At 53.8% G+C, this 12,878-nt stretch overlaps 1 protein-coding gene across 4 annotated transcripts in view; it reads right to left on the bottom strand.

The window, feature by feature from the left end:
- The window catches only part of RAI1 (retinoic acid induced 1), a 219,806-nt gene that overhangs the window by 15,773 nt on the left and 191,155 nt on the right, over positions 1-12,878 (bottom strand). For 3 of the 4 annotated variants that reach the window (XM_079953659.1, XM_079953660.1, XM_079953661.1), the window contains one exon: positions 1,101-6,810. In XM_079953659.1, coding sequence (XP_079809785.1) covers positions 1,101-6,794 — 5,694 coding nt within the window. In that variant the 5' untranslated portion in view covers positions 6,795-6,810. Of the gene's footprint in view, positions 1-1,100; positions 6,811-8,615; positions 8,643-12,878 lie in introns of those variants that run through there. The other variant, XM_079953662.1, reaches the window with a different exon arrangement.

Consider the following 12,878-nt stretch of genomic DNA (forward strand, 5'->3'; position numbering starts at 1 on the left):
CAACATATCACTGTTTGGATGCTAGGAAAATGAGGATGCCCTGTTGTACAAATGGATAATTGGCACACAGATTTCACTGACCCCTGGGTGGCTTTTGTATGAATGAAAGGAATGCACAGAACATAGAGCTGCCAGGAGCTGGTAACCATGATAAATGGAACTTCCATGTACAAGGGAAGTATACCCCTGTATACCAAATGCTGGGGACAAGCAGCACAGAGAAGGTGATTGTTTTTAAGGCCCACACTTCTGCTTTCCAGGTGCATTAGCCGCTGCAAATGTCTTTGGGCAGCAGCCCATAAATACAGTAACCGGATCATCACTGGCGGTGTCTAGAAACTGAATGCAGGGAAAGCCTCTGGGGGTGTCATTGTCGGAGTAACCATATTTCTTAAACACAAACAGCAACACAGGGAGGCCTAGATTGCTCCGCTCAAAATGGCACCAGGCTCCATCTTATGCTGGGGCGCAATATTCGCGTCAAGGGTTGAGGGGAATCGCTTGCTGCAAACACACGGACCCTGTTCCTCCCCAGTATGCTGCTCTCGCTAAGCAGTGGGTATAAAAAGGGGCACATCTACTCTGCAGGGAGCAAGAAACCCAGGCCCCATTGTCTGCTGGGAAAAGATGGGGAACTACCCAAAGCAAATGTGGAGACCCCTGGCATTTGATCTGATGAAGAAGCGTTCTCCTTACATCCTTTTCGAGACACTCCCAGGCATGAAAATAAACCTGACTGAAAGAAGACTGAACGGCAAAAGCAGCCAAGGGCCCTCCAACCCACTAGGACTAATTTACAGTTGGCCAAGAGGCAGCATTGGGGTGAGACAGATCAGACTGTTGACTGGGCTACTGTGCTTCTTCCAGGAAAGGTTTTCCCGTAACTTCCAAGTAGGAACTAAATGCCCAACCAAACACATCCAAATCATACAGCTTTGGCCTCTTGGTTAGGATGCCCTGACAACCTCCCTAGAGCCCAGCAACCCCAAACCTTGTCATTCCTGGCGGTGTTGGCTTTTGGCGTACAGCAGGCGGTTCTGTCAGCGCCTGCGCCCGTGGCCTGCTCCAAGCGGAGCTTACGCTAAGGGGCAGACTCTTACCACGTCAGCAGCCATCTTTATTGCCTCCTGCAGTCCATAGAGCTTTCCCGCCACCAGGTAAACCCCAGCTGTCCACACAGCGCAGGCCTCATGGACCCAGTGCTCCTGCGTGTCCCCGGCAGGGTCTGGAGGTGGCGGCTCCGCTTTGCCGCATTCGTGCCTCCTGGGCTTCTCGGCGGCTGCGGCTGCTGCTGCCGCCACCGCCGCCTCCTCTCCCTCTGTCCTCTCATCGCAGCAGTAACAGCTTTGTAGTTTCCTAAACATCCCCCTCGAACTGGAGCGGAGAGCGCTCTGTTTCGCTGAGTCAGCGCCACTGTCCAACCTTGGCGGCTTTCCACCCGGCGAACTAGTTGCACAATTATTATCTGTCGCTTTGAGCAGCCTTTCTGCCGGAGACGGAGGCTCCTCGCCCAGCCCCTCCACTTTGATCTTCTCTTTCAGCCGCGACTTCTTCTTCGGGAGGCAGTCCTCAGGGTAGTACGGCCCGCAGAGGTCCCCCTGGTCCTTGTAGTTGGCCGGGTTCCGGCACAGGCAGCAGACCAGGCAGGTGGCGTTGAGGGCCTTGGAGACCACCGGGCCGAGGTGCATGATGGACGACAGAGGCAGGGCGGCCCGCGGCTGCTGGAGGGATGCGGCCCCCAAAAGCCCGGCTTGGGCAGATGGAGCTGAGGAGGAGCGCTCGCTATTGTGCAGCCGGGCCTCTTCAGCAGGAGAGTTGACGACAGTGCAGGTGGTGACAAACTCGTTCTGCTTCTCCACCCGGACGTACGGCGAGAAGGGGGGCGCCCGGCTGTCCGACCGCAGCCGCTTGCACGAGACGTACTTGAGCCGGATTTCGGGCTCGGCCGGGCTCAGCAGGGGAGCCTGTTGCGGGTGCCGCCTCTTGGTCCTGCTCTTGCACCTCGAGGGCACGCTGGGGGCCTTGCGGCGGCTGAGACGCTTCCTTTGTCTCTTGGTGTAGCCGTTGTAGTTGGAATGGTTGGCCCGCTGCTTCTGGGCCCTGGTCTGGGCCTGCGAGGACCTCCCCTCGGAGCTCTCGGCGCTGCTGAAGCCTTTGTCCTCGGCCTTTGGCTTCTTTGCCTCCCTTTGTCCCTCCTCGCCTTTCCCTGCTGCTGCTGCCGCCGCTGCAGCCACCGCCTTTTCTCTGGATGCAAAAAGCAGAGCGGGGCTCAGGTGAGGGCACTTCTCCAGGCTATTTTTGGCCGTTCGGAAGGCCGCCACTTTCCCTTTTCGGTTCCTCTTCTTGGGCAGCAGGCCGGTGCCGCTGGCAGCCATGCCGTCACCGCTGTGCTGCAACGTCTCGGGAGATGAATAGGCCTCACCCTTGAAACAGTTGGAGGACAGTTTCTTACTGTTCATTAGTTTTCCTCTGAAGGATCTGTTGTTCGGGCTTCTGCATAATTGCTCGGCTGCTGGAGCGGCGGGAGCCTTTTGTGACAAGGCCTGGTTTAATGGCCTGGCTTCCCCCGCCGCTGGGGCTGCGCCTGCATTCTTTGAGGCCTGCTCCCTCTCCGGTGGCAGGGACGGGCTGAGGGGATTACTGTGGGAGGTGGCAGCAGGGACGGTGAAGGAGACGGTGGCTGTTCGGCAGGCAAACTTTTTCAGGTTGGGAGAGGTGATCTTCTGGACGATGGCTTCCAGCTTCAGGCCCCGGCCTTTCCGTGGGGGAAGCACTTTCGTCTTCATCGCTCCCTGGAAGGCGGCCCGAGAGGTGATCTTGATGCAGACGTCGGGGTTCTCCTTCACCTGAGGGGACTTGAGCACCACTTCGCAGGAGTTCTTAGGGGACAGCTTAGCTTTCGCCTTTTTGGCCAGCGGCATCCTCTTGAACAGGCTGGCAGAAGCTTCTGGCTTCTCATCCTTCCCGTTGCTGCCGCTGTGACTGTTGCTCCTCAGGACCAAGTTCCTCTTTTTCGCAGGAACCGGTGGGATGAAGGCCGACTTCCTCTTCAGGCTGTGAAGCGGCTGCTCGGACATCTTGCCACCCATTCCAGGCCTGGCTTTCGGGAGTGCTAGCCTTTTGCTCTCCCTCTCAGACCTGCTTTGGGGGCTGACCTTAAAGGAACCGGGGAAGTGGTTGTTTGGCAGAACCTTCTTGGGTGGCTTGCCCTCCTTGAGCCCGGCATCCATGGCGCTCTTCTCTCTCCTCCGCTTGCTGTAGAAGACCTCCTGGGTCCTGGTCCTGGAACGAAGGATCATGGACTGCTGGTCTTTCGCTTCCGTTTCAACGCCATCGGCTTCTTTCGCTTTGTGACCAGAGTCTTCGCTCTGTGCCAAATTTGAGACCGGAGGGGAAGCAGAGTTGCTGGGCTTTGGAGAAGGTTTGCCATTGGCCTTCCTAGCCTTGAAAGCGGCTCTCTGTTTCAGGACGCACGCTGTCTTCTTGCCTGACTTCTCTTGAGGGGTTGAGGCTTTTGCACCTTCCAAAGGATCTGGCATCCTGGGCTCAGTCAACGCAGTGAACGAGCGGGTACACATCCTCGCTGGCAAGCCTTCTGCTGGAAACCGGGGAGTCTGGCCATGGGCGCTCTTACTTGGCATTTCAATCAGGTTGTTTGGACCTGGGCATTTGCTGGCCACCATGCCAGCTGCCTGGTTGCCCGTGCATGGGCTTGACATGGGTTGGACGGGTTCCTCACCTCCCGACAGCCTGCAGTGGACCTTCTTACTGCGAAGGCTCTTGCCCCTAGATGTTGGTTCTGAGGTTATTGGCACCTGCTCAAGAGAGCCTTGGTTAGTCACCAGCGAAGCTGCCAGCGTCTCTGCCTTATCTGGAAGGGCGTTTTCACTTCCCGCCACCTCCTCCTCAGGCTTCAAGTGGTGCAGGGAAGATTCGAACCAACTTTTCACTTTTGTCTCTGTGCCAACGGCTGGGCCCAAGAGGATAACGGACTGATCAGATAAGTGCGAAGGAGGAGTGGCACTCTCTTTCTCGGCTGCGTTTGCCATTTCTTCTGCTGAACCTGGCGTGTCTTGCAGGGAGAGGGTTGGGGCGTTTTCCGCTGGCTTAGGTGTAAAAGCATCATAGGTCAAAGACTTTTGTTCAGAAGCCGCTAGTTCACACAAAGAGGAGTACTCTTCAGGTTCCAAATCGGATTCTTTCAGGTCTGGAGAGGACATCATGGGGAGTTCACTGAAGTCTCCTCCTGAGCAGGACTGCCTGGTGGTGTCTTCCAGCCATCGCTCACTGTCTGCTCTGGTGGCCTCGTCGTAAGTCAGATTCTCTCCCTTGCTTGCCTCCTGCGGCTGATTGAAGCCCTCTGCTTGTTGGGGCGCCTGCTCAGCATCGCAGAGACTCAGGCAGCAAGCATTTTTTTTCTCCTCGGACGTCTCGCTCAGTTTGCCAGAGAACAAACTCTTGGAAAGGTCTGATCCTTGGAGGCTCGACCCCAGCTCTTTCCACGTGTCGCTGAGGTTTTCGTCTGGCCAGTCGAAGTTCTCCATGGCATTTTCAGAACCCACCGAATTGGCCGTGGCATTTGAGTAGCAGCTGAAGCTCGTGGCCTCGGAGCTGGAAGTGGCAGCCGAGATGTTGGGTTTGGAATTGTAGCCCACAGAGCTGGTCGTTTTCAGGGTATTTTTCGTCTCTGCTGTTGTAAACGCCACCTGGGAGTTGTTGTAGACTTCCTCTGTGAAATTCTTCCCGTTATTCCCCCCCAGAGCTTTGTCCAACTTCAAGGGCTCAGCGAGGGCATTTGAGTCCCCCTGATTAGACCATGGACTTTTGACTATGGAATCCAGGCAGGTTCTGTGGTTCTCTAAGTGGAAAGGGGATTTGTCAGGGTCTTTGTTTGGAGCAGGGGGGCTGGCCCAGCCTTTGTCTGCTTTCTCGTTGATAGCATCTTGCAAACCGATGATCTCAGAGGCGAGCTCCTCCTGAGACAGGGCGCTGAGGAGCAGTCTGGGGCAATCCCTCTCGTTGGTCACAAACTTGGTGAAGCTCTCCAGCGGCAAGCTGGTGTGGATGCTTTGGAAAGAATCGTCCGACTTGGTGGACATATCGTCCGGAGAAGTCACCGAGCACGTGGATACGGACTCGGGCTTCGCCTTGGAGTTGCTGTTGACGCGAGCTGGGCTGCGGCTCTGGTTGCAGTAGAGGAAGCTCCTTTCCAGCTGCTCCTCAGATCCACTCAGGTAATCCCCATCCTGGGTTTCAGCGTGGACAGACTGTGGGGTGCTGAGGGGGTCTGAAAGGGGAGTCCCCGCCTGCTCAGCAGAGTAACTGTTGCCTTCGGGGCTGCAGTGCTGACCCTTGGGCTGTTCAGGGGTCCTTGGCGGGTTCTTGATGCCCTTCTTCTGGGGCATCCCCGTGGACTTGGAAAGGAGAAGCTGCTGGACGGTGTTGGAAATGTTTTCGACTTGGGAGGTGAGCGCCGTCAGGCTCTGCAGGCTGAGATCCGACAAGAGGTTCTCGGGGATCTTCTCCTTCGGCATGCTCTTGCAGTTGGCGGGCGGCTGGGCATCCGGGCTCGCCCCGTCGGTCGGCGAAGGGTTCAACAAAGGCATAAAATGGCTATGGTCGGAGAGGCTGGCTGGGAAGTTGCCCGTGCTCAGAGACTGCTGGCTGTATTGGAAATTCTCCAAGTTGGGCATCAACGGGGAAGGCGTCGAACTGTACGAGGGAGACCTACCAACCGAACGAGCCGGGGAATGGCTGGAACTGGGGCTGAACGTTTGGTAATACTGGTCTGGAGTCCGCACAGGGGCATCGGCTTGGCAGTAGCTCTGTCCCGGCTGGTTGTAATGTTGGTATTTTGCGAGGTTTTGATAGTGAAGGGCTTCCTGGGCATGGTGTCTTCCTTGCATGGACTGCTGCTGCTGCTGTTGTTGTTGCTGCTGCTGCTGCTGCTGGTCGTAGCTGATTCGATTAGGCTGATAGCCATGTAGGCCCTGGACCCGCTGCCCAGAGGGCAGGCTGGCGGCATTCCCCAGAGTCCTTTCGTGTTGCGGTGGCGCCGAGGGAGCGTTGCAGCTTTTGTAGGAATGCGCGGCCTGGCTCCCGCTCTGGACGGACGTGTACGTCGAGGAGGCCGGGAACGACTGGGAATGCTGGGTGAAGTGGGCGCCCTGCGGGAACGACATGGGGGAGGCCACGTCATTCTGGATCTTCTGCCTCGGGAGCTTGGGGTAGGTCAAGGTGGGCTGCTGCTGCTGCTGCTGCTGGAGGTGCAGGGAGTGAGTTCGGAAGGGGAGCTGAGGGGCCTGCTCGTGGTATTGCCTGGTGCCGGAGGAGGCGGCTGTCTTCTTCAACAAGTTCTCCTCATATTTAGCCACCCCTCCCGGCAAGGGTTGCGGAGGCGGAGGCGGCTGTTGTTGCGGTGACCCCCAGGCCTGCAGGCCTTCCTCTCCGGAATAACGGGCCGGATAGGGACTGTTCTCTTGGACAGCATAATTTGGGAAGGACGCCGGCCGGCCTGGGAGTTGCTGGCTGCGTAGCTGCTTGTTCCCCCGGTGATATTTCTCCACGGTGCTGTTCTCCCCGTACCCCTGGTAAGGCAGGGGGGGCTGCGGCGGTGGCTGCTGCTGCTGCTGCTGGCCGTAGTACTCCTTTGCCACCATCCTCTGACGCTCACAGTGCGGCCCTGCCTGGCTTTGATGCCTGTAATTCTCCAGGCGTGATGAATCTTGCGAAGATGCTGGCTGGTAGTTCTGCTGGTTGCCATGGAAACCACACCTTTCACGGAAGGACTGCATGGCTGGGCCTTGTTATCTGTGCAGAGCGGGGAGAGAGAGAGAGAAAGACAAGAGGGGGGTTCAAACAAATGGATTTTCTTCTTCCCTGCTTTCCACCTTTCCACCTTGTATCTCCCCCAGCCCGTCTCCCCTGTTGCCTGTGCTTTAAAAGCAAATAAACAAACACATGAGGCGAATGCTTAAAATTATATATGTACGTGGGTGTGTACATACATAATGGATAGGCAGTATCCATTATACTATACAGATAGCTGGATGGATAGATGGTAAACAACAACAACAACAACAAACTGCTCTTTCACCGCTGTAAAAAGCGTTATTCCGGTCTGGGTGCAACGTTCTGACTTTAAAGACGGGAGAGAATGGAGTCTCTCTTGTAACCCACTCCCCAAAAAACCAGGGAGAAAATTTGGCAAGATGTAAAGCAATCAGCCTCAAGAGAATGATATGTGTGTGTGTGTGTGTGTGTGTGTGTGTGGACTCACAACAGCAGGAGGTGGTGGAACAATCCATACCATTTCATACTACACTCCTTTTTCTGAATGCTCCCCCGGTTAAAAAGCAAACAACACCCCGAAGGAACAAGCATAGCACATCAGGGACAAAGGCCAGCCCCTGCACGCTAAGCTGGTTTTCTCATTGCAGGGACCTTTTCGTGAAACACTCCACTTAGAAGTGATGCAGTCCCTTCGAGGACTTGGGCAAGGCGACTGGGAAGGTAGCAGCCATCCAGCTGCAGGTGTGCCTAGAGGAAGCCAATTATCTAGATCCCTCCCCAAGTCCCAGGCTAGCGCACCAGAATTATTTTCAGCGGCACAGCTAAGGTTGGTAAAGAAAAGATGCAACTAGGCTTTGCATGCACCAGCAAGCACGGGTCGGCCACCCATTCCGTGCTCTCTTCGAGTCAATACGAAGTCGGCAGTGGTGTCCTGGCTACGGATGGCGGGGGTAGGGGTAGGGGAAGAAATTCGTTGCTGTTTGCATTTTGATGAGACACAGCCTAATTTGCACTTCTTGAACCACTATATGAGCTGAAACACAGCTATCCTTCAAACGGTGCACCTCTCGAACCAAAGTGGACAAAAACGCTCATGGTAGGGAGTATTGCCCATAAAAATGCATATTTTTGTGGGGGAGAAGCATACAAAAATGTGGGGGAATTGCTTGCAAAAAAATGTGCTTATCAGATTGGAACAAAAAAGAGAAGCTGGAATTGACAGATTCATCCATCCTTAGCTGTATTTTTGCATGCCTCCTCCAAACATTTTCGTTGTTAAAACAGCAGAGAGATTATATTCTGATATTTCTGGCTCCTATAATCTGGTTGCAAGGCCCAGGATCTGTCCCTTCCAGCATTTGATCCTGCAGTTCCTCAGCTCTCTGGCCTGGATGCTCCTCCTCACCCTTCCCCCTCCTTCCCTCTCCCCATTCCCCCCCACCCCGCACCGACACAATATCTCCCAAAGCACCGCTCCGCAATTGCTGCAGCTCCATCTGGAATCTGTCTGCTCTTTACAACTGACGTCTATTAGGAAGGCAGCGGAGAACAGCAGTGATAAAACCACTCTGGGTTTCTGCAGTTCTCTGCTGCGCCGCCGAACAGCGAGAGCACCTGCTTTTGTGTGTTTTCAGCTGGGGATGTTGACAAGATGCAGGTTTTGCATTGAGCACGTCTTGGGGCTCAGGAGTGATGTGTGCTCTCCTCCCACCAACTCTACAGATCTAAGGGGAGTCTTGATTCTGCTCGCTTGGCAACATCACCCAAAGATGCTGTTATCACCCAGCCGGTGGGCTATATTTAATACCTTTCCCCAGCACAACCTGAACTGCGTCACCGTTCTTCCTCCCCTGTGCTCCGCCGCAATCTGCTGGAAGTCATGTCCGTGCGGCGCACAGACAACACGCACAGGGCAATTCTGTGCATGCCGGATGGTTTGAGCATGTGCAGATTGTCTCCTCCCGTAAAAACCTGCCTGCACACGAGAAGGCCTGCTCTGTGTCCCCACAACTTCAGGGATTAAACAAGGGGTGGGAAGAAAGCACACAGAACAGACCCTTCCCGACCTTTGCACTCTGGCTTTCAAACTCTCTCCCCCCTGGGGTTTTCTCTTGACCTCCTTGCTATTGACCTTTTGAGGCACTACTGATTTTTTGTGTGTGTCTTGGATTTCTTTTTCTTTTGCATGGTTGGGAAGAATGAAGAGGGCTGGTCTGTTCTGTTCTGCTGTTGCCACGATGCTGGTCTTGCGCCCCCCCCCCAACTGATCACAGAATCATAGAATTGGAAGGGACTACAAGGAACGCCTCGTTCAACTCCCAGAAATGCGGGAATCTTTCACCCAACGTGGGGCCTGAACCCATGATCCTGAAATTAAGAATCTCATGCTCTACCGACTTGAGCTTCGGTGTGGTTATGCTTTTTTGTGTGGCCGTTGCTGGTTTTTTGTATATTTTAATTGCTTTTTTAATGAGCCGCTTCAGGTGTTTGAATTTTGAGAGGGAATATTTTAAGGTGGGAGGCGGTTAGATTGCACCCCTGCGCTGCCCCTGCAAACACGCACAAAGCAGATCTGTATGGGCAGTGGCATCAGGATCCCTTGTTTGTGTGTCGGAGATCCACAGTTCAGAGAAGGGCGACCAAAACAGTCGTGGAGATGGAGTGACTCTCCCACGGAAAAAGTTTGCAGCGTTTGGGACTCTTTAGTTTCGAGAAAAGCTGAGTTAGGAGGCCGGCACCAATATAGGTTTTTTAAATTATACATGGCATGGGGAAAATGGGCAGAGAAAAATCCTTCTCCCTGTCTCCAAAACATGAGAACTCACGGATATCCAATGAAGCCGGAGGGTTGGAAGATTCAGGGGAAATAAAAGGAAGTACTTCATTATGTGACACATAGTTAAACTTTGGCACTCGCTGCCACAAGAGGCGGTGATGGCCACCAATGCAGGTGGCTTCAGAAGAGGATTAAGCAAATTCATGGATGATAAGGCTGTCAATGGCTATGAGCTACAATGGCTCGGCTCTGCTTAAATGGTCAGAGGCAGCAATGCTCCTGAATGTCAGCTGCTGGGAATTACAGCGAAGAAGGTTGTTCTTGGGCTCAGATCCTGCTTGCAGGTTGCCCACAAACATCTGGTTGGTTATTGTTAGAAGAGGATACTGGACTAGATGGGCCATTGGCCTGATCCAGCAGGCTCTTATTTTATAATAATAATAATAATAATAATAATAATAATAATAATAATAATACAGTCATACCTTGAGTTAAAGACGCCTCAGGTTGAGCATTTTCAGGTTGCGTCCTGCGGTGACTCAGAAGTACCGGATAGGGTTTTGCCGCTCGTGCATGCGCAGACGCTCAAAATGATGTCACGCGCATGTGCAGAAGCAACAAATCGCAGCACACGCAGACGTAGGTTGCGTTCTGCTCAGGTTGCGAACGGGGCTCCGGAACGGATCCCATTCCCAACCAGAGGTACCACTGTAAAATAGCAATTTTATTATTTGTACCCCGCCCATCTGACTGGCTTGCCCCAGCCACTCTGGGCGGCTTCCAACACATATAAAAGCATAATAAAACATCATACATGATAATGATGCTCCCACCCTTTTTCCTCGCCACTTCTTGGAATGTTTTCTTTTCTTTTCCATACGCACACCCTGACTGGCGGAAGAAAATGTATCTGGCTGGGTTGGAACCCGACCAGTCATCCTCTAGCTTTGCTGAAGCCCGCAGGCTAGATGCGAGCTACGCCTGCCTGCCGCAAAAGATGTGCCCACACCTGCATGAACATTTGCACACAGCACACAGGTATGTCGCCCTTGACACCCAGACTGTGGAGCAGATGGGCAGCAGCCAATTGAGCACTGGCATGCAAAATGCCGCAAGTCCCGAGGTATCGCCGGGATGGATGAACAGGAGGGAACAGGAGGTTGGCGTGGAGGAGGAGCTGAGGCTGGGGAATAGAGGCTGGAGGAGGCAGGTATATCTCCCTGCCAGGATCTGGCTGCCTCGGTTGAAGAAGCAGGACTCCCACCACGCTCCTTCCCTCCTGGGGAAAGGAGAGCAGCAACAGAATCTGGAAAGGGTGTTAGCCCACCGCTAGGGATAGAGCAAGCAGAGTCAGAAAAGGCAGGTACAACCTGGTGGCCCAGGGCCCAGAGACCCTCCTGTGAAGAAACAGATACTGTACATCCTTCCTGGTGCAGTGAGCATCTACAAGGTCAGCAATCCTGCACAGCAAGAGAGTCTTGGAAAAGAATGTGCTTTGCCCAGTCTTTAAAAGCTTGGTGGGTGGGTGTGCCATCTCATTGGGACAGTGTTGTTACTATTGTGTAGTTCTGGTCTTCTTGCCCTGATCTTGGGATTCAATGACTAACAGAATTGTAGAGTGGGAAGGGACCCCGAGGGTCGTGTAGCCCTATGCCCAGCAATGCAGGTATCTCAACTAAAGCACCCATGACAGATTGGCCCTGCAACATCTGCTTAAAAACCCCAATGAATTGCACATTGACTCCTTAAGACTTGGACCTCTGCTTCTCGCCTGGCTGGCCTCACCTTCCCTGGCCTCTAGCCTGAGTAGAGCAGCTGCAGGAAATCATCAACTGTTGCTGAGTCTTCTCTGCCTCAGTAAATACCTCTAAGTAGAGGTTGGGTGGCTATCCATCATGCTTTAACTGAGATTCTTGCATTGCGGGGGGTTGGACTACATGACACTTGGGATCTCTTCCAACTCTGTGATTCTTCCTTACTCTCAAGTAAGGGGTCTGGGTGGGAGCCAGGATGCAAACACCCTCTCTGCTTGCACACACAGGAACGCTTCACTATATGTGCTCTCCATGCCACAGACGTGCAAACACGCACTCATGGATTGTATGGCTGCTTGCCAGGGCTTATAGCCCACACACAGTCTCATTGCTGTCAACACAGACCACAAGTGTACATTCACCCACAAAGCAGCTCATCTCCCACAAAATTTGCCATTGACTAAGAACTGCTTAGGGACGCAGGTGGCGCTGTGGGTTAAAGCCTCAGCGCCTAGGGCTTGCCGATCGAAAGGTCGGCGGTTCGAATCCCTGCGGCGGGGTGCGCTCCCGCTGCTCGGTCCCAGCGCCTGCCAACCTAGCAGTTCGAAAGCACCTCCGGGTGCAAGTAGATAAATAGGGACCGCTTACCAGCGGGAAGGTAAACGGCGTTTCCGTGTGCGGCTCTGGCTCGCCAGAGCAGCGATGTCACGCTGGCCACGTGACCCGGAAGTGTCTCCGGACAGCGCTGGCCCCTGGCCTCTTAAGTGAGATGGGCGCACAACCCCAGAGTCTGTCAAGACTGGCCCGTACGGGCAGGGGTACCTTTACCTTTACCTTTTAAGAACTGCTTAAAGTTCTTAGCTTAAAGAAGGCTGATTGCCGAAGAATTGATGCTTTTGAATTACGGTGCTGGAGGAGACTCTTGAGAGTCCCATGGACTGCAAGCAGATCAAACGTATCCATTCTGAAGGAAATCAGCCCTGAGTGCTCACTGGAAGGACAGATCCTGAAGCTGAGGCTCCAATACTTTGGCCACCTCATGAGAAGAGAAGACTCCCTGGAAAAGACCCTGATGTTGGGCACAAGGAGAAGGGGAGGACAGAGGACGAGATGGTTGGACAGTGTTCTCGAAGCTACCAGCATGAGTTTGACCAAACTGCAGGAGGCAGTGGAAGACAGGAGTGCCTGGCGTGCTCTGGTCCATTGGGTCACGAAGAGTCGGACACGACTAAACGACTAAACAACAACAAAGAACTGCTGACTACACTCATAAACAAAAGCCACATCTCCTTGGGAAAGGCTATGATGCCCTTTTGCCTTCTACCCAAGAACACAAGAAGCTGCCATATACCGAATCAGACCACTGGTCCATCTAGGTCTGTACTGTTGACACGGACAGGCAGCAGCTTCCCAGGGTATCACACACAGGGTTGTTCTCTCTCCCTCAAAACACGAAAAACTCACGGACAGCCAGCGAAGTTGAATGTAGAAAAATTCAGGACAGATAAAAGTAAAGACTTATTCGTGCAGTGCGTCGTTAAACTATGGAACTCACT

Source organism: Podarcis cretensis (genome assembly GCF_951804945.1).
Source record: "Podarcis cretensis genome assembly, chromosome: 14".
NCBI lineage: Eukaryota > Metazoa > Chordata > Lepidosauria > Squamata > Lacertidae > Podarcis > Podarcis cretensis.